Below are 20,459 nucleotides of genomic sequence, written 5' to 3'. Positions count from 1 at the left end.
CCTAACACCTCCCTCCTCCCTGAGAGGGAAACGAAGGGTTGTGCAAGGGATCCCAGGGAAACCCTCCTGGGGGAAAAAACCCTGCTGGAACGGATGTGGAGCTGAATCGGTTGCTTTATCCGCTGACTGCAGCTTCTCAAGATTACAGGATTCACTGGATCGGGTCACAGAATCACGGCGAAGTCCGGATTCTAGATAAGTAAACAAGAGATGAGTGAAGGAACTAGGTATGAGAGGAATCAATGTAATGGTTGGTGATGTACCTAACGTGTCTGGAAGGGGAGGCTACCGGAGTTTCCTGTAGACTCGTGGGCAGCGGAACGGGAAGGCTGGGCAGAAAGGCAAGGCTGTAGGAAAGAGCAGGAAGGAAAGGTAAGCATAGGAATAAGGTTTAGAATAATAACTCCCTAGTTGCGAACTCACGTAGCGTCTGTAGAGAGTAGCGACGCACTGAGCTTCGGCTTTGCTGGGCCATATCCGGAATCCATGAGAGAACGAGATGACGTCAGAGGACGTCTGCCATGCGAACGTGAAAACACTGCACCGTAACCCAGAGGATGAGGAGCCATGTTGGAAGAGGGGGAAACGGAGAGTGCTCGCAATCTCCAGCGTTGCCACAGGGAACGCCGGTGCCAGCAAGTCGTGACACCATATTATTGATAGTGTACTTAGGAACAATACTATCTGATGCCACTTCCTGTTTTGTCAAGGGGTGAAAGGTCATGTTGCATGGCTTCCCATGATGTCACTTTGGGATGGGGTCATATGACTTCCTGTGATGTCATCAGAGGTCAAGGGTCATGTGATGTCACTTCCGCTACCCCTGGCATTTTGGTGAAATGACATCCCTGGCCAAGAGCACTGTGTTTCATCGCATCGAAACTTGTTAACTGCATCTCCAACCAGCAGGTCCCTCCAGAGCTGCCTTTCTCACTCACTATGCTCTATGAACTAACTGCAATCTCTTTGTTGCATCTGCCGCCTTTAAACCACCAGTCGCTCCACCAGCATCTTTGCAGCCGATCATCATTGCCAGTTGAACTGACCTTATATATCCAGTCACCAGCATATTTGCCGTCAACTCAAATGTCGAACCAACCCTGGTGGCCCTAAGGATCAATGGCTCCTCAAGCACTTAATCGAACCGATCCTGCAGACCAGTGCATCCAGTTTCCAGTTTCTTTAAACTAACCGTTGACCTGACTCTGGTGGCCATCACGAGCCGCTCTTCTTCAAGCATCTCCTTCAAGCTGCAACAAGCTCCCATCGACCATGCTCAATACCGCTCCAGGTCTAGAACAACAAAACCGCTACACTCAAACAACCTCGAACTGCACTGAAAACCCTGTTTTGCTATAGTTGAACTGGCAAGCAAGTACTATTGATTCATAACTATCCCCTTGGTCAATTGTGGGCTCTAGAGACTAGGTGACTTGTGCACCTTTTTCCCCAAGTCATATTCTTTTAAAAGAATATTGTGGTCATTGAAATTACTCTTCGCCCTTGTCCTCTCCCCCTGAGTGCTGCATTCTCTCTGTGTCTGCATATTCTCTGTTTATTCCACAGCGGTGGGTTTTTGTACAGTTTTTCAAATTTTTCAGCAGATGGTGTTTTTAATTAAAGTGTTTATATTTAGGTCCTTGATTGGACATTCCCTTTATTTTGAGCTGTGATACTTTTCTGTTTGGGTCCTTACTAAATCACATTCACACCCCTCTGAAGGCAGTATAGCGTTCCCTTGGGCCTTCTTACCACAAAAGGCAAAGGAGGTATGTCTCTTGGCTGTGCCTATTTTACCTTTATGAATGGGATCACTGTTGGATTGTAGAAGTGTGAGGGCTGAGTAGGTGGTTTATTCACTGCTCACCTCTATACTCCTGCAGAGCAGAGGTCATTTCGCAACAACGTGTCTGATCTTTTGGTGTCTTTTCTGGGCTTAATCAAACTGTATTGCTGGAGGTGACAGCTTAAGCAATGGGCGGGGATGAGGCAGGGTCTGGGGGGAGGGGCTGCGGCCACTGTGCTCATAAGGCTTCGTGATTCCAATCTTAGCAAAAGCAGCAGCTTTGGTTCTTTGATGGTCCCCAGACCTCATCCCCTATAACAGACTGGTGCGAATCATAGCTTCAACTATTGGACTTGACTTTATTGAGATAAATTGAAAGAGTGATAGTGCATAAACAACCTGTCTGACAAGGGGTTTCAAGGTACCTAATGTACATCATGTGACCCTGGGATAGATATGGTAGGGAGTATTCAATATATATTGGTTCTTCATCATGGGCATAATTTTTGTGGGGGACGGGGGTGTTTGTCCCCACAACTTTCATGGCACACCATTTTGTCCCCATTTATTTGGCTGGGGCACCTTTTTTCAGATGTCATGTCCCCCCAATATTTCAGCAAAGTTACTCCACTGGGACAGTCATTTCGATGACTAAAATATCCCCACCACCAGAGGTCAAAGTGGGAAGGAACTAAAGGGTCTGACGTTCCCTCACTTCCCAGGGAAATCTGTCACAGTTCCCTTACTATATGTGACCGGAAGTACCGCTCCAGGACGGTAGGAAAGGCCACTTGTTTTTGTGAATACATTTTCCCATGCTGGGAATTTTAACCAAGGCTCTGCCAGTGACAATCCTGCGTCACACCTCATCTGCTATCTCGCAAGTGCTGTCTAGGCTTTGTTCTTTTCAAGGACTGCTCGCGCATGAAGCCCATTCCCAAGCAGGCAGCAATCTGGGAATTGCTGTAGGCGCAAGAGAGCTTGTGTAGGCACAGAGGTGTTGGTAGGTAATGGCAGGGGTGTGTCAGTGGCTATATCCTGGGCATGTCCCTTAATAGGTGGGAATGGCGGGTGATTGGAAGGGGAGGCTGCAGAAAGCTGCACGCTGAGAGGGGGACCAATGCCACACTAATAGCCTCTCTCTCACTCTTTCTCTCTCTTTCTCTCGCTTGTTTTCTCTCTCACTATCTTTCTCTCTCTCTTTCTCTCTCTCTCTCTTGCTCACTCTTTCTCACTCTCTCGCTCTCTGTTGCTCTCTTTCTCTGTCGCTCTCTCATATTCTCTCACTCTCTCTCTTGATCTCTCTCAATCTCTCGCTCTCTCTCTCTTTCTCTCCAGTTCTCTCTCGCTCTCTTTCATTCACTCTCTTTCTCGCTCGCCCTCTCTACTGCTTTCGCTCTCTCTCGTTTTCTATCACTCTCTCTCTCTTTCTCTTGCTCCCTCATTCTCTCTATTGTTCTCTCTCCCTCTTTCTCACTCACTCTTTTGCCCTCTCTCTTTCTCACTCTCTTTCTTTCTCTTTGTCACTCTCTCTCTCTTTCTCTCCCTCTCTCCTTTTCTCTTGCCCTCTCTTGTTCTCTCTCTGTCTTCTCACTCTCTCTTTCTCTCCCTCTAACACTCTCTCTTTTTCTCTCTTGCTCTTCTTTCTCTCTCTCTCTTTCTCACTCTCACTCTTTTTTCTCACTCTGTCTCACTCTTTCTCTCTCTCATTCTCTCTCTCACGCTCTCTTTCTCTGTCCCTTTCTTTTTTCTCTCTGTCTCTCTCGCTCCCTCACTCTTTCTCTCACACCCTGTCTCACATTGTTTTTCTCTCACTCTCCTTCTCTCTCTCCCTCTCTCTCCGGCTCTCTCTCACTCTTGTTCTCTCTCTTTCTCACGCTCTCGCTCCCTTTCTCTCTCTTTCTTGCTCACTCTATCTGTCTCCCTTGTTCTATCTCCCTCTCCGCTCATTCTCTCTCTTTCTCTCTCTTGTTCTCTCTTGCTCTTCTCTCTCGCTCACCCTCTCTCGCCCTCTTTCTCTCTCTCGCGCTCCTTCTCTCTTTTTCTCTCTCTCTCCCTCTCTTTCGCTGTCGCTTTCTCTCGTTCACTCTTTTCTCTCACTCCCTCTCACTCTCTCTCATTTTCTCTCCCGCTCTCTTTTTCTCTAACTCTCTTTCTCTCTCGCTCTCTGTCTTTCATTCTCCTCTTTCTCTCTTATGTCATACCCTTATTATCACCGGCGTTCATCCCAGAAACGTAACCATTGTTCTGTATTTCTCTAACTACTAAATGTATCCACTCCTTTTCCCACTCTCCTCTCTCTTTCGAATCTCTGTTGCCCCCCCCCCTTATTCTTTTCCGTACCCCTCCATACTGAGCAGTATTTCTGCAACTCTGTCTTCTTTTCCCGCTCCTCACGCGTGTGTGCATCTAATCATCTATTTTCGGTCTGCATTCCTTTCTTCCCGTTATCTTCCCTCCACCCTTCTCGCCTTTTCCCTCTAAAGACCTTCTCTTCTGCCTTGGCTTCGCTCTTCCCTCTCTACTTTCCTTCTTCGCTCGTCTCCTTTCCCCGCTTATCCTTGCTGCTTTCTTTCTCTCGCTTCCACATGTCGCCTTCTCCTGTCCTCTAATCCCCTTTCCCCCTTTCTCTTTCTTTCCTACCGCTCATCGTCTCCCCTTCGGCCCCTCTGCTATTTTGACTTCCCCCCGCCCCCCTCAGTTTCTCAGCATTCCAAACGGGGGCTGCGGCGTCCCCCACATCTCGCAGAGAATGCAGAAGGGGACAAAGCCGGCCGTGTTTCTGAACATTTCACGCAGAATGTTTACCACTCGTTTTGGACCAGAAAACAGAATGCCCTTTTCTAATCCACTCTCGTTTGCTCCCCCGTGGGCTCCCACCCGTGCCATGCCAGGCACAGATTGGCCAGGCGCTGGCCAGTGCCCACATGCCTCCAGCGCTGCCTGTTTTTAAGCCAAGTGCAGGCTTGGCCGACCCTCAGTCCTGCACTGAGGGGTCTGGGGTTCCTTCCTCCCTTCCTGACTTCTTCCCTTTCTTCCTTCCAGCCTCTCCTTAGGGAATTACTTTTTACAGCATCCGAAATGGCTTCCAGGGGCAGCCTGGGAACAGAAAGTGCCTTTCTGGCCTGCATATTTCTTTCGCTTTTGGGTAAGTCTACTTTTTTCATTCAATGATTTGGAAGGAATAGCAACAGTGAGTGGGCTGGATTGTAGTGGTGGGTGGCACGAGCAGTAGTGACCTCTCCTATTGATGGCCGCCCTATTAAGGCTCACTCCTTGCAGCAGAGCAACCTTACTGCATGCATCCATTTCATTTGCTTAGAGTAGACCACCTGACTGCCCAAGATCACACAGCGTGTCTAGTGGTCAAAGATGTACACGCAGTGCTGGAGTTGTAGAAGCTTTGCTATTCAGTGTGTAGCATGCGGCTTCATTTGCTTTCGGTACCCCAATGGAGACCCCTAAATCCTGGGTTTAGAAATACCCAGTTGTAAGCGTGCTAACAATCGCCTGGATAAAGAGGCTCGCAAGTTGGGCAAATGCTGAGAAGCTAAGAGAGCTGTGTAGGTTGTAATGACATGCAACCAGGAGGGCGCAGGGGAATTATAATGGGAAGCTGCTTGCGCGTCTACGTCCACGCACGGATTCAGGCACTCTTTGTGATCTTGGTCTCAATTTAACCCTTTAATCCTTTGCCTGAACCATGCCATAAGCAATGGCTAATCATGCAGGCCCACACACTCCAAATAACTCAAGCACATGATAACTTGCCGTCGCCTGAATTCCGGAGTTTCACATTTGGAGCCCAAACAGCAACTTTTATTGAAAATAAAGCAACTCAAAGTGCAAGTGTAAACTTGGGCTCGTGCATTGGTGGTGGCCCAGATTATAATGGGGCGGAGAAGAGGCGGATCCCGAAGAGGAAGAGTGACAGTGGAAACATGTGCACGATGGGGCCGCGAGGTGTTTCACTCATTGAACTGTCCCCTGCCACGAGAGCTCTCCAGGCACGGTGCGTTTGGGGTCTGCACTGGGTGAAGTTCTCAATACCCCCGAATCCATAACCAGAATGACGGAGCTAGAAACAAGGGGAGTTCCAAATAATGCCCCGAGGCCAGTCGAGGTTCCCACACTCCCACCTCATTGGGTGCAGAAATGTGGACTCCTAATGGAGGTGGAGCAATAGAGTGTCCGTTCTGAGAGAGATACTAACCTAGGAGGTTCTGAGCTGTCACTTGAGAGAGAGAGAGAGAGAGCTCTGCAGTAAGCAGCAATGGGATAAAACAGAGCAATATTGAAAGCAGCGGGTTAAGTTAAGAGGGTGCTTATTGTTTTGCTTGACTGTTCGAACAATGTGGTTCTAGATTTCTGTTTCAGTGAGTTCATGATCCAGTAAGATTGATCCGTAAGATGCTATGGAGTTATTCCACGCCCTGCAGGAATGGAAGAGTCCTCAGCCCCTGTTCAGTCTCTTTCACCAGTTGGGTTCGCCCTTTGTGTCTTCAGGGGGGGAAAGCAAGGCAGACTGGCCCCCTTGTGCCCATCTAGTTGAGCATCTAGTCATAACGTGGATAAAGAGACACGTGTCCATGCAGGCTGAGTAAGACCTTCAAGCAAGAGGTACCTTCATGAGGCAGTGGCTTGCACATGGATGATTGCTTGCCGGACAGGGCTAAGATGGAAGTAGATGGCCTTGCGCAATGTTGAGCGATAGCTAGACTTCTCAGTATACATTATCTTCAACAGGAGAGTGCCTTACACGTGAGTGATTGATTGGCATGGTGGCAGTCACAGTGGGTCGCCTTGCCCCATGTTACGGATGAGTTAGAACTCTCCGTAAGAGTTATTGCAACAGGACACCATCAATCCCCCATGCTGTACATAAGGGGGATTGATTGCCTTTTAGTGTGATGAAAGTGAATCCCCTTGTATGATATAATGGGTGAGTTAGACAGGACCCAATTCTTGAGACTTCGCTTAAACGTGCTTAAAACAAAAGAGATGCTGCGGCAACAACACATCAACGAAGGAAATGATAATATGTGTCGCTTCTGTAATAGCGATACAGAAACAACCGAACACCTGCTAACAAAGTGTGAGCAGCTTGTAGCATACCGGACACAGCATCTAGGTGAATTTATGCCTGCAGCAGAAGGAAATCGAGATTGGTGGACTTACGCCAGTGCTGGTCACTGTATTAAATTGAGTTGTGCTGTAGTTAACCTTTTAGACTCACTACGACTTGACAAACTGTGATTGTCTAGTGATATATATACCTACTTGGGCGTATATCACTCTTTTTATTTATGAACATGGATTTCTGTCAACATCGATGATCAACAACTTGAAACAAAAGCTTGAGGTCTCGATGCTGCATTGAGTCTATCAGGCTGAAGTTTCAATAAAAAAATAAAAAAATAATGGGTGAGTTAGACCTCTTAGTAAGAAGTATCTTCAACAGGAGAGTGCCTTACGCCTGGGTGATTCATTTACTGGCAGGATTCTTAGTAAAGTGGATCACATTGTATCACAAGAAGAGTGTGCTAGCCCTCTTGGTATTCTTACTAAGAGGTCTAGCTCACTCTTCTTGTGATACTTCTGTATCATTAGCGGGAGTGTGCCTTAAATACGGGTGATCGTTGTCTGGTATAGTATGGTTGTGATGAAGTGCATCACCTTGCATGCTATGAAGTGTGAGTTAGATTTCTTAGTAAGAATTGTCTTCATCAAGAGAGTGCCTTAAACTTGGGTGATGGACCTTTAAGGGTTGGGGCATAGTGGGTCTCCTTGTTCAATGTTAAGAGTGAGTTAGACATTGCAGTAAGAATGATCTTCAAGAGCGGAACGCCTTGCATATGGATGATTGATCGTCTGCTAGGGTTGTAATCAGAGTGTATCACCTTGTATGACATCAAGAGTGAGTTAGATGACAGTCTGCATTTCCTTGGAAAGGATGGCCCCTCACACATAGGTGGTTGTGTGGCAGAGGTGTGGCTTAAAATCGATCCACTTGTACAATCTAAAGCTTGAGTTAGACCTCCCAATAAGAAATATCTTCAACAAGAGAATGTTGAGCTCTTTACTGCTTTTTGGTGCCATGACAGAATGAATTGGGAAAGGGCGTGGCTCCGGGGCATTGAAAAGTGCTGGGGATCAATGATGGATACCAAACTTAAGCTATGAATGAAGGCTTACGTTCTGGCTTTTCCATAGATTAGTGTGGTCACCCCATTTATTTGTATGTATCTTTGTATATTTTGTTTTTGGTGATTAGTGTAGCATGGACAAGGCCACTTTACAGTTGTTAGACATCAGTACAGAGTCGAAAACAACCAATGCTCATAATCCATTAATTCACTGACACCACACAAAAGCACACCAACACAACTCAATCAAACACCTAACAGAAATCTGCAGCACTGCACCCTCTTATGGACACAACTAACCAGTGTGCACGACCACAACCCCACACTAACCTCATACGACCCACACACTCACCATAAAACACTAGCAGACTTCTGAGGCACAGAGTCCTACCCTTACGGACACAACAAGCGGGGCCTCTCAACGAACTCCCACATGCAATACAACACACACCTTGTTCTAAACTTATCCCATCATCCTATCCTCACTAAAACACCCCACCCTCCTCTCTTGCAGAGCCACGTGAGTGCCCGGAGACTGACCTTGGGTGGTAGCGGTGCACGGTATAAATCAACATAACAAAGGAAATGGTGACACCTATGCCACAGATTCAGACAGGGTGGGGGGTTTGCTGAACATGTGGTCCTTGGTCCGTGGTTTGAGGTAGAGTGAAACTCAACGGACATTGCAGCAACATAAACATGTATGCAGGGAACATGTCTCAGGTATTGTAGATACATGTCATTGTCGCAATAGGGTGCAATCCTTGAACCACTCTATACAAGTGCAGCAGAGCCGCCCTCACAGGAATGGCTTCTACTAGGCACGTGGCGCCCTCAAATAGGCGATGGGGTGTAAGCGAAGATCTGTGAGAAAAAATAAAATATACACAAAAGGTGTAGGTAAAACAAGATGTGGTTAAATGGTGCAGGAGAGTAGTGAAATGTGTGTGCACGAAAGGGGAAGGTGTCAGTTGAAGGAAACACAAAAGACGTAGAAGAAAAATATGGACAATTGGTCAAAATCATTTGTGCCTAGGCAAGAGCAGAGGCGTCACTGGGGAGGGACTGCAGGGGGCGGGGCTATAGCCCCGGGTCTTTTGGTTGTAGCCACGAATAGAAGCTCAGAGGCTAAAACCAAAAGGCTAGCTAGCCCCCAGTGCCGACAGACCCAACATTAGCATAGCCCCAGATCTTTTCCAGACCTCACAACACCCCATGAAAAAGGAGTAGAGATATTGACTGGCAAATAGTCACAGGGATATGACAAAAATAGAATACGTTTCACAAGTCAAACATGAATGTATGATTAGGTTACCATGGCGGTGGGGGCTGGGCCTTACACTGGGCCAATAGGATGTCTAGTAGGGTTAGCTCAAGGGAATGCGTTTGTTTTCTGCTCATTTTAAAGCGCACCCCATTTGTGAATTTAGGACCTGCGCTACAATGCATAGAAACGCCTTTGATTTGCGCAATTGCGCAAAGGGGGGCAATGTGCACGTCATCAATCACCTTTGTGAATACTGCGCAAGATTTATTAGAGCGAGTGAGTGGGATGCACTTGCCCATCCCGTCACTTGCGTCCAAAATGTTTTTAAAATGTGCCTGAGGAGGTTTATCTGGGGGCCACATTGATGAGTTGAGGTGGGTGGCTTTGTAGGACAGGAGAGGGCCAACCTAACTAGCAGCCAGGGTGTCTGGGCAGTTGCCAGCTGGACTGTCTTCATGAAACATGCAGGGAGCTGGAATGGCCTAGCAAAGAGATGCCACATTGTCAAGTCTAGAGAACATGAAGGCCATCTCATCATGTTATAGGCCAGGTCAAAATATATGGCTTTTTATGTTTCTTGGCAAACAATGTTACAATTGTGCTCCTTTCACCATATTTTGAATGGTTGGTCGAGTCTGATGGGCGAGTTGTTGTCAGGAAGGAAGTGTAGGGATTTGGCACTTGAGACTAAGGCTGAGCAAACTTCCTCAAAGGGATCTGCGCGCTGCTGCGAATCGCCTAGTGCGATTCAATTAAGTTTGCGGGTTCCTGCGGATTTTTCTTCTAGCCGAAAATCTGCCTGAATTGCCTTTAAGAGCCATACATCTTCAGCTAAATTTGGCAGAGGTTTGGGCAGTATCAGACTGATTCGAGGGGAAAAACATACACAAAATAACTTAAAAGACTTCAGGAATGGAGAAAAGTGTTGGGGAAAGGGAGGTGTTGGTTGAGGCTGTTTGGGGGGTTATCGAGAGTAAATGGGGTGCTCTGCATCTGTGAATGCTATGCAAGTAGGGAAACACATTAAACTCTGCAGTAAGATATTTCAGTAGATTAATGTACATACTGCAGAGATCTTACGTAACTTGCAGGTGCAGAGTTTGAATTTGGGTAACACAAACTCAGCCTTTCATCCATCCGAAGTTGATGAAATTAGTAAAGTTGATGTGGGGAATTGTAAGATTACTTGTCAGACCAACACAGTCAGTTTACTGCCAGGCTTGCCTGGGTCTGCTTCTCATCATTCAGAGGTCGACACATTGCAGATTAATGAGGTTTATAATATTACAATACAGGGAATTTATATAACAGACATGTTTGCTTTCATGGGGACCAATGAGGTTATTTATGTAATAATAGGGAGAATCCATGGCTGCAGTCTATGACTTCAGAAAGGTCAGTAGGGCTGAGGCTGAGTCAGTCACATGTCAGACACTCATGATGTAAACTGTGATGTTCATTAACCATAAGTAAGTACTATTTAGTCTGGTAGGATTGGATTGTTACTAGCTACGTACCTGGGGAAAATGCATATATCGACAGTAGGATGTGTATAGGTGCAGGGAACACCATACATGCCCTCAACACTAATGTATGCAAGGGGGCTGGCCAGTGCATCATTTGCGCAGCATTATTTGTTTTTTAATGAATTTTTACACTATGCATTTTTTAAAATCATTACAATTCTTTTGTCAGCTGAAACAGAGTTCCTTTTGGTTTTTATATAATAAAAAGCTTGGTGCAAGTCAATAGCCATTTAGAGCCTTTGCTTCCTTTGGGCATCCCTGGCAGCGAAGGTCCTGAACTTTGGACCTATTCCATGAACTTTGTGCTTTCTTTGCTTTGGTCATGCCCTGACAGGAAAAGGTCTGACCTCTTAATCCCAATGTTTACAGCAACATTTAATCAGCATTCATTGTCATAAGTGTGCCCCGAATCTATCATCCGAATCCCTTAAAAGTTCATACACACCCAAATCACCCAAAAACAATGATTAGGGGTTCTGCTGAATTTTGGCAGCCATGTTTACTTGAGACTAATGTAGGGTTGGTGTAACCTGCAGTGAGAGCTGGCATCTATCTGCATCTGTAGCGGGCCGGTGGAGCGGGATAAAGGCAGAAACTCTAACTGCTCCAATGGGCATACACCAATATGGTTTGCAGTCTTTCGCCTGATCAACTTGAGCTGGAGTGGCAGGTTGGAATGTGCCAAACAGGGGCATGGAACACAAGCGGGCACTCTGATATAGAATCTACCAGGCTTCAAGCTTTGATTCCCAAATTAGACATTCTATGAAATTCTCTTGACTATATTGACATTCACTTTAGAGATGCTCATAAGACATAAACAGCGCTCCTAGCATTCTGGCATATTCAAGACTTGGACCTCCTTAGAGGTAAGGTTCAGGCCTTTTAAATAACTCCTGCTTTTAAATTCCACTTAATTAGAAGTTGTGGCTCCATGGGATATTTGTGAAATATGGTAAATAGAGAGAGTGTGGTGTAAGTACGGGCTATTCATTTTATGCTGCATTTTTAGGTAGCTGCTTTATTGACATCCCCATGCAATTCCAACTTGCATTTAGGTGATATATCAAAAATAAGATGTATTTAAAATGCCACTGTTTTTATAGTTAACACCATACCTATGATGAGGGCCTTATATTTGGAAGAGTCGCCACCGAGCAGTATCATCGCCTTTCTTTCTTTTCTTCCGGATCTCTTGATAACCGGAAAATCTCTCTGCTGATGCATGTAGTGACTCTCTGATCACCTGCCATGGGTCACACCACACACACAGCCATGCCCCGGTGCACGCAGAGACTCACAATATGGAGGTGACTTCCAATGTGAACTCACGCATGCTTCAACGTGGAACTGTGAATGGTGAGTCTGTTAACTTGTATGATTGGGAACCAATGATCTCTGATCATTTTGCGTGTGTGGCATAGCCCTGATCTTGCTTGCATCAACTTCTTTGGAAGGCGGACATACAGGCCGGGACGTCTAAATGGCTGGTACAGATTAGCCAAATTCGGTTACAAGTCACTTCCTCCCTGGCCTACCAGCCTTTTGGAGTCAAGAACCAGTTTGGAAATGCCCTCATGTTCTCACAAGCGTGTGGGTCTCGGCCATCTTCTTTCTTTTTGGTCCTGACCCAGCTGCTTGTGATAGACAGCGGTGAACACAATGTTCACTCTCTGATCCCTTAAATGTCCCTAATATGTTCAGTTAAATGGTTTTCCAACAAGTTACCTCATTTAAAGGAACTTGACGCAACACTCATGGTGTGCACTGTAAAACCCAAACAAATAACACAGTTCAAGGGTCATTTCTCCTACATGGTCAACATCTATTTAAGCAGCAGTGAGTGATGACAGTGGCAGGCACATTCCAAAACATGCAAGGGTCCTCTCACTCCCATCCTGATGAGGAAGATCTACATTATTCCAAACCGTTCTAAAATATGCCTTCAATGCTGTCAGTGTCTGTGGCTTAGAGTCAGTTTGATTACTTGCAATTTTCCAAAAATGCCCCAGTGTTTGGTATTTTCAGAGAGTGCGGCAAGCACCTGGATTGATGGCACTGCAATTAATTTGCTGCAAACCAAGAGATAGCTGGTGGTGGTGCTTCCAGACCTCCCCGCCACATCGATGCCAGACACAGTTTTCACCTTGTACATGAGAGACCACGTTGCCAATCCCTTCAGAGCACAATGCCATGGCTGTCTCCCCATTTGCACTAATCCCATCATTTAATTGTGTTGAACATATATTAGACAGTGACCCATGTTATCTTTCCCTCCCCTGCTAATGACCCCTCTGCCTGAGACTGGTAGCCTGGTTCCTTCAGAGTCATACAGGGTGCTAGGCCCTCTCCTGCCCAGTCTACCTCTGCACTTGTTTCTCCCTGACCCCTCCCCCTCCTAACCCTCCTCCTACACCTGCCCTCTCGGACCCCCCTGCCAACACTTAGCTGGCTGCCTTGCACCCCTTGAAGCCAATCCCTTAACTTGCACTTAATTGTGTACCCCATTCACTCTCTGCTTCCCCTAACCCTGTTCACTGGGCCTCCCTGGCAATCTCCTTCTCATGGGCCCTTCCACCCAGTTCCTGCACTTACCCCCTCTACTCCCCCCATGCACTTCTCGCTACTGCACTTGCACGATCTGAATGTTGTAAGGCCTATTAGGATTACGACTTTCTTCTTCCTGCCCCCCCCCCGCCTTGCTGCGCCTCGAAACACATGTGTATAGACACATTACAAATTAACAATTAAATAAATAAAAATAAAAAAATTAATGGATAAAGGTTCTTCAGGCCTTCAAGTAAAGAGGAGCGCTGGGAAGCATCCACTCGATGCTTTGTCTGTTCTTTGACTGCCGTAGTGGCGTACTCCACCTCCTCGCGTTCTGCCAGGAGTCTTGTGAGAGTACAGCGATCTGCATCTCGCGAGACCAAGTCCCTACATACCTTCTTTCGATTAGCAGATTGGTACTAGTTCACCACGAAGTCATCATACCTCATAGGTCTTCTTCAATCTCTCTGGGACCGGCTCTCTCTCTTCTCACCATCCTCTGATATGCTTTCCAATGCGATACCTCACTCGGACTGTACAGTCTCCTGTTCATTCTGCCAGTTCTCATAATCTCTTGCATTGTCGGATGCTTGATGCATTTCTTGAGCTGCTTCAGACCTGCTATCTTACTGTTGCTCTTCCCATTCCTCGTCTTCCTTTCTCGCTCTAAATGACTGTTCATGTCTGGGTGGGCTCTCTGTTTTCGCTGGTCCTTTTCTCGAACATGGCCACTCTTTCCATGTTCCACCATTGACCGTCTTGTGTGCATATGTGGTCTGTGCCCCTTTGTGCAGCTCTAACCATTGTGCTGTACTTGGAACCTGTTATTTGGTCTTTGTGTGGCAACTTGATCTTGAGTAGATCGCCTTCAGTGACCTCAGACCTTTGGGTTGCTCTTCGTCCATCGCTCCAATTCTACAGTTGTTCTTTACTTTTCCTATCCTCCATACCACATCCTCCATGTTCACAGTGTCGTCTTCTCGTACTCTTGACAGCTATGGAGGTACCAAAGTGGAAGCGGCTCTCCTCCCCTCAGCATGCGGAATGGCGACACATTGGTAGTCCCAGTGGGGGTCAAGCGGTGGGTGGCTATGACCTCCTTGACTGTTTTGAACGGGTTCATACATGAGGCTGTGGCTAGTTGCATTGCTCCCTTGATGAACCATTATGGTCACTTGGGAGTATACAATTATTCCTTAGACTCCTTCAGTCAGGTAGCACCAGGGACACATTGTTGGGTTTGATGGGACTTCATCTTGCAGTAGACAACAAAAACCTTTTTATGCTGGATTTGCACAAGTCCGCACCTTCATGAGATTGGCTTAACCCAGGAGTGTTCTCTTACTCATCTCAAAGTCCATTTCATTTTGAAAAACAAAACATGGGACTGGGATCATTGTGTAGGCCTGGATACTCTTCAAGGCAAGAAGCGGTACACAGAGTACTGTAGTGAGTGATTCACAGGTCATACTCCTTGTTGTTATATAACAAAATATTGCCCCTCCAAGTTACAGAGAGTTATTTCATACCTCTGTTTCATTATCCCAACTAATGACTACCTTGGAGTTTGGAAGGGTACTGCACCTGAGGTCCGACTGTGCAGACTATACCACTTGGAAACTGAAATGAGTCGACATATTCTGACACAGTGCCCAGTGTTGCAGAGTAAATATCAAAGGGGCTACCTGAAATTTGTAACCAGTGAGGATGTCTTTGAGCCTGATCAATTTTGGAGCACTATTTTCGGAGCTGGCCCATTGTTGATTGTGGCTGCAGCATATTATATCTGGAGAGAAGCTCGGGTTTTGCTTGAGGCTGCAGACTAAGACATGCTGAGCCTGTGTTTCTGATTAATGAAATTCAGGCAAATGAATTTGGACATTCTTTTTTAAAATAATATTGTATTTACATTTTCCAAGAATAAGTAATAAGCAGCAGAATAAATTCAATGCAACATTACAGAATTCATACTGAGTGAAGGACACACAGATAACTACAATTCAACTAATCCATGGAAATCCATTGCAACAAACAGAAAAAACTAAAAACGAAGACCCCAAAAAATATAAATTAATAAAACCAGTCATGCACAAACATTTAGTTAAGAACCATTAACCAATCAACCATCAGAATCACCATATAAATCATTGAAGGATGCCCATATATTGATATAGTCATCATAGCATTCTCTTCTTAAACATCACCTTTTCATATCTGGATAGTACAACTAACTCACTCAACCAAGTATCAAATTGTGGCTTTTTCCTTGTTTTCCATACTTTTAGTATCTGTTTTTCCGCAACCACCGCACGCTCTGACAACCCACATCCTCAAATAATAGTCCACTCCCATATAACCTCTACTCAGCCACAGTAATGTGTATCTGGAGCACCTCAAAACCTCAGTTTTCACATCCAATTAAATGTTCAAGTACTTCTCTCAAAAACAACATAACTCTCCAACATCCCCATAACATGTATAGACGGTTTCCTCCCCATTCCCCACAACCACAACAGCAATTATCATGCAGGAGACCTAGCAATTGCTTTCCCTCTGGAGTCCAGTATAACCTACATATAATGTTTTGTCCTATAAATCTCAGTTTGAGATCCAATTTCATCTGGGATGCTTTAGATATATTTTCCCACTCACATTCTGACAATTCACTATTAATTTCAACTGACCATTTTGACCTTAAATGCTCCCAATCTTCAACTTCCTCTGCCGGAACTGGCATGAGCTTACAAAAAGTTGATACCATCCTGGGTGGGCAGTCATAAATCTGTCCCCAGTCTATCAGTCAAAGGAGTGTTAGACATATCTATCCTTAGACCCAACAAGGATTTCAATTAATTAAATCTCGGCCTTTCTCTATTCACTGGTCACTATTGCGTCTGCAATCTCTCAAATTTAATGATCCGATCCATTTCAAGAATATCAACTATGTTCACTATATCCTTAGCTATCCAACTCTTCCAACACAATCATTTATTATTTAATTGAAGAGCCTGATTATTCCACAAAGACCCCTCCTTATGTTACCAGACAATCTGCACATTCTCAGTCAACCACGCTAGCAGTGCTTCACTGGTCATCTTAATACTAGGCCAGAAAGGAATAGCTCTTGACATCTTACACATCGTATAAACACTCGCAAGTTGGAAGGGAAATATTGTCCATGCCTCCACTGCCATCCAAATCGGTTTATTCATGCCACTCTAATCAAAATATAAAGCAGCGTCTTTGGATATTTCTTCGAACATATGGGGGAAGATTAGTGCATTAAAGATGACATTAATACCAAAAGTTCTCTGTTATTCAATCATTACCCTTGCCTTTTTCAAAACATCTGTTGAAAAGGATAGATAACGTCTTTAAGAATGTTTATGGAAAGATAAGAAAACGAAACAAATTCCTCAATGTGTCTTTACCCGTGATCTCAAAAGTGAGGGTTTTGGATATCCATATCTTGGTAAATATTATAGGGGGTTTGCACTTAAGATTTTGGAAATGTTGCCTGTACTTGGAATGTTTTTTTGAATGTTTAATTCAAAATTCAAAATGTTAATGATTGTATGGGTTTTTCTTTTAGCCATTGTTTTAATGATGTGGATCTGTTTTATTCGTTTGTACATGTTTTTATCATGAATTAGTGATTCTTTTTATCATGAATTAGTGATGTTTTTATCATGAATTAGTGATTCTTTGTTGCATAGCACAAAAGGTTTTGTTTTAACCAAATGTGCTTACTAACATTTTGTTTTTTAACTGAACCCATTGGTTCTCTCGACAAGCCCATTTGCTTGGTGGGTGATGAGGGGATGCTTTTATTTGTCTAATGTTGTTGTCCTTCATGAACTTCTCCATTTCACGGAAGACCAAATGAACAGCATTGTCTGTAACAATTTCTTTGGGTAGACCCTCTCTTTGGAATACCAATGACTGTAACTGTGGTAATGTCTGGTACAAATCAGCTTCTACCCATTTTGGACGTTAGTCGATCATAACTTCACAGCACAGATGTTCCAGCGGCCGTAGCTTTCAGGGGGCCGGTGAAGTCCAGGCCCAATTTGTGCCACACTATTCTGTATAACTATGGGTATCAGCAGTGCCTGTATAGTCTTTAATCTCTTGTCGCTGTTCATGCACTCATGACATCTCTCCTGCATAACTCGTATCTACTGATCCATGCCGGGCCACCAGTAGGACTCTCTCACACAACGCCTCATCATGGTACTCCTAGGTGCCCAGAATGAGAAGTGGACAATATTATTTTCTTCATTATTTTCTTCATGCCCATGGGTGAAATGAGTTAATCACCCTGGACCAGAAGTCCATTGGGCCACCCTCTCCTGACCCATTCTGTGAGTCTCACCATTGTGGACTCTTGCTCATTTCCAAGAACTCCTTTCTCCTCATATCTACCATGCATTCATTCTTGAGGAAGGTGGTTGCATTCTCCCTATTCTCGGGTAATCTCAATAGGAAGTCTGCTTGGGCATTTTTCAACCCTGAAATGTGCGCAATTTCGCACGTGTACTCCTGGAACTTTGCTGCAATACGTGCCAGTCGAGGAGTAGATGTTTTCCTTTCTCCGGTGCTCAACTTATGAATGAATGGTTTGTGATCTGTCACTAACCGGAATTTAGTGTCCCACACGTAAATTCAAAAATATGTCACTGCCCATGCGCATGCCAACATTCCTTTTTCTACCATTGAATAGTTCTTCTCTGCGTTGGCCAGCTCATTGGAAGCAAATGCTACTAGATATTCGATATCTCCCCCTTTTTTTGAGTTAACACGGCCCATAGGCCATATGCACTGGCATCCGTTGTTATGACAGTTTCCACAATGGAATAAAAGGTTGCAGGCATGCTGTTTCCATGATTCTTTCCTTTATCACCTCAAAAGCCGTCTTTTACTCCTAGCACCAGTCAAACTCAGCTCCTTTTTTAGCAACTCTTTTAATGCTGCAATGGTTTCTGTGAAATTATGGACAAACTTTGCATATTATTTGCCGAGACCTAAGAACAATCTTAATTCCTCTTTGTTGGCTGGCGTGGGAGCAGCAGGTTCTATTTGGGACTTATTCCCTTGCTTGAGACCTTACATCCCAAATACTCCCAATAATCCCAAATAATCGTTGGTGTGCTGCCAACGATCTTTGTCTGAATGCCAGCAAGACGGAGATCCTCCTCATCGGCACACCATCACCTTCCTTTCCCCTCATTCTCTGGCTGGCCTCCCTTGGCCCTCCCCCTATCCCCACCTGCGAGGCCAAGAACCTTGGTGTCACCTTTAATTCCATACTTTCCTTCTCTGCCCACATCGCTGATGTATCAAAAAAGTAAAAATTCCTACTGCACCTCCTTAGAGGTACTCTTCCTTTCCTCTCGTTCCCCCAGAAGCTCACTGTCTCCCAAGCTCTGGTTCTCTCTGGGTTGGACTATTGCAACAGCCTCTTTCTTAATCTACCTGCCTCTACTCTCCGCCCTTTGCACTTATCCAGAACAGGACTGCAAGACTTGTCCTTGGCCTCAAGCCCTGGGATCGTATCTCTCCAGCTCTGAAATCTCTCCATTGGCTCCCAGTGGATGTAAGGATTAAATTCAAAACCCTCTGCATTGTCAACAAGGCTTTCTGGGGCCTGGGTCCAACATACCTTCAGCTATTCCTCTGCAAACACCTCCCATCTCGAGATCTCTGCTCCTCTACCTCTAACTCCCTCAGGGTCAGTCGTTTCTCAAAGAAACAAGCTAGGGGTAGATCTCTGTCTTCGGCTGGGGCCTCCCTCTGGAACAGCCTCCCTGCTACTCTAAAACTTGAGGAGAACCATCTCCGGTACCGGAAGCACCTCAAGACCTTCCACTTTGCTTCTGTCTTCACCCCCCCCACTCCCCTGCTGATTCTGTTCTCCCTCGGCACCATGCACCTGACCACCATCTGTCCTCCGGGCCCAGGTACCTGCTTCACCCTGCCACTCTCTTGCCCTGCCTCTGGGCCACTCCTTGCACTGGGGTCTGTATCTGTACCCATACAGCCCCCTCCTTTTTGTTCCTGCACTTATCAGATCTACCCAGCCTGCTGCCTTAAACCCAGCACTTGCCACTACCTGGCTGCACTACCATTGTATGTTGCCTTTTATTTATTAATTTATTATTTATTTATGTTTTTTCTCCTCGCTTCTCACTCTCCCTTTCTCCCCCCTTCCAAGCACATCTCCCTCTGCCCCTCTCCCATGCACTTTTGCGTTTTCAATCTCCCTGGGCCTAGTAAGATTGTTGTTTTTGTTCTCCCCTGTTCTCATTCCCTTGCCTTGTCACGCTCCGAAATACTTGTGTATGAGCACGATAGAAATAAAATATCAATATCAATATCAATACTCCACTTCACTGGCCTATGGACACACATTTAGCATACTCTGTATCACTCCCACCTCTTGTGACTTGGTGAGAACCTTCCTCAGAACCACATCATGGGTTTCAACATCTTCAGCGTATACGAGAATGTCATCTTGAAAGTATGAGACATTTCCAATGTTGCGTAATAGTGAGTACATCATTAGTTGAAATGCGGATGCAGCAGTCGACAACCCAAATGGCATTCTTCTAAACCGGTCTTGACTCTTTGCGTAAATAGATATGGTGGTATGCGTCTCTCAAGTCCAATTTGGAGAACACCTCTGCCTCCTTCATCATAAGGACCAACTGGGGAGAGGGTAATTGTCCATAATTACTTCTAATCTCAAACTGCGAAAATCTATGCACATCCTCAAGTCATTTGAGCGTTATTTCTTTATCAGCACTACCAGGCACAGCCACTCAGACATCTCCACTGTCTTAATTGTGCCCTCCTTAAACATCTACTCAAGTTGCACTTGCAACACGCCTCGTGCCATTGCTGGTACTGGTCTTACTTTGTGCTTGGCAGGTATTGTGTTGTGTTTCAGCATGATCGTGTGCACATAGTTCTTAATTCTACCAGGTTTGTCTGAGACCAATCTGGGGAATTCTTCTCTTGACAGTGACGCTCCTCATGTATTCACTTTGCTGGGATCAAGTTTAATGTTTAGTTTCACCTGGTCATCCCAGCCTTATACTGCCAGGCCTTCTTCTCAAAAATATGCTGTGCTCTTTGTTATCCTGCCTTTAAATTGGATGGTACCATTAATGTACCCCACAAAG

General features: G+C 45.3%; 1 protein-coding gene across 1 annotated transcript in view; it reads left to right on the top strand.

The window, feature by feature from the left end:
* Positions 1-4,752: 4,752 nt before the first annotated feature.
* MPZ (myelin protein zero) overlaps positions 4,753-20,459 on the top strand; it is a 53,470-nt gene continuing 37,763 nt past the window's right edge. The window contains exon 1 of the mRNA XM_069604683.1: positions 4,753-4,934. Within this exon, the coding sequence (XP_069460784.1) occupies positions 4,868-4,934 (67 nt within the window). The 5' untranslated portion in view covers positions 4,753-4,867. The remainder of the gene's footprint in view (positions 4,935-20,459) is intronic.

This window comes from Ambystoma mexicanum, chromosome 1p, assembly GCF_040938575.1.
Source record: "Ambystoma mexicanum isolate Mex_15411 chromosome 1p, UKY_AmexF1_1, whole genome shotgun sequence".
Lineage (NCBI taxonomy): Eukaryota > Metazoa > Chordata > Amphibia > Caudata > Ambystomatidae > Ambystoma > Ambystoma mexicanum.
This window is presented reverse-complemented; position numbering and strand designations above follow the sequence as displayed.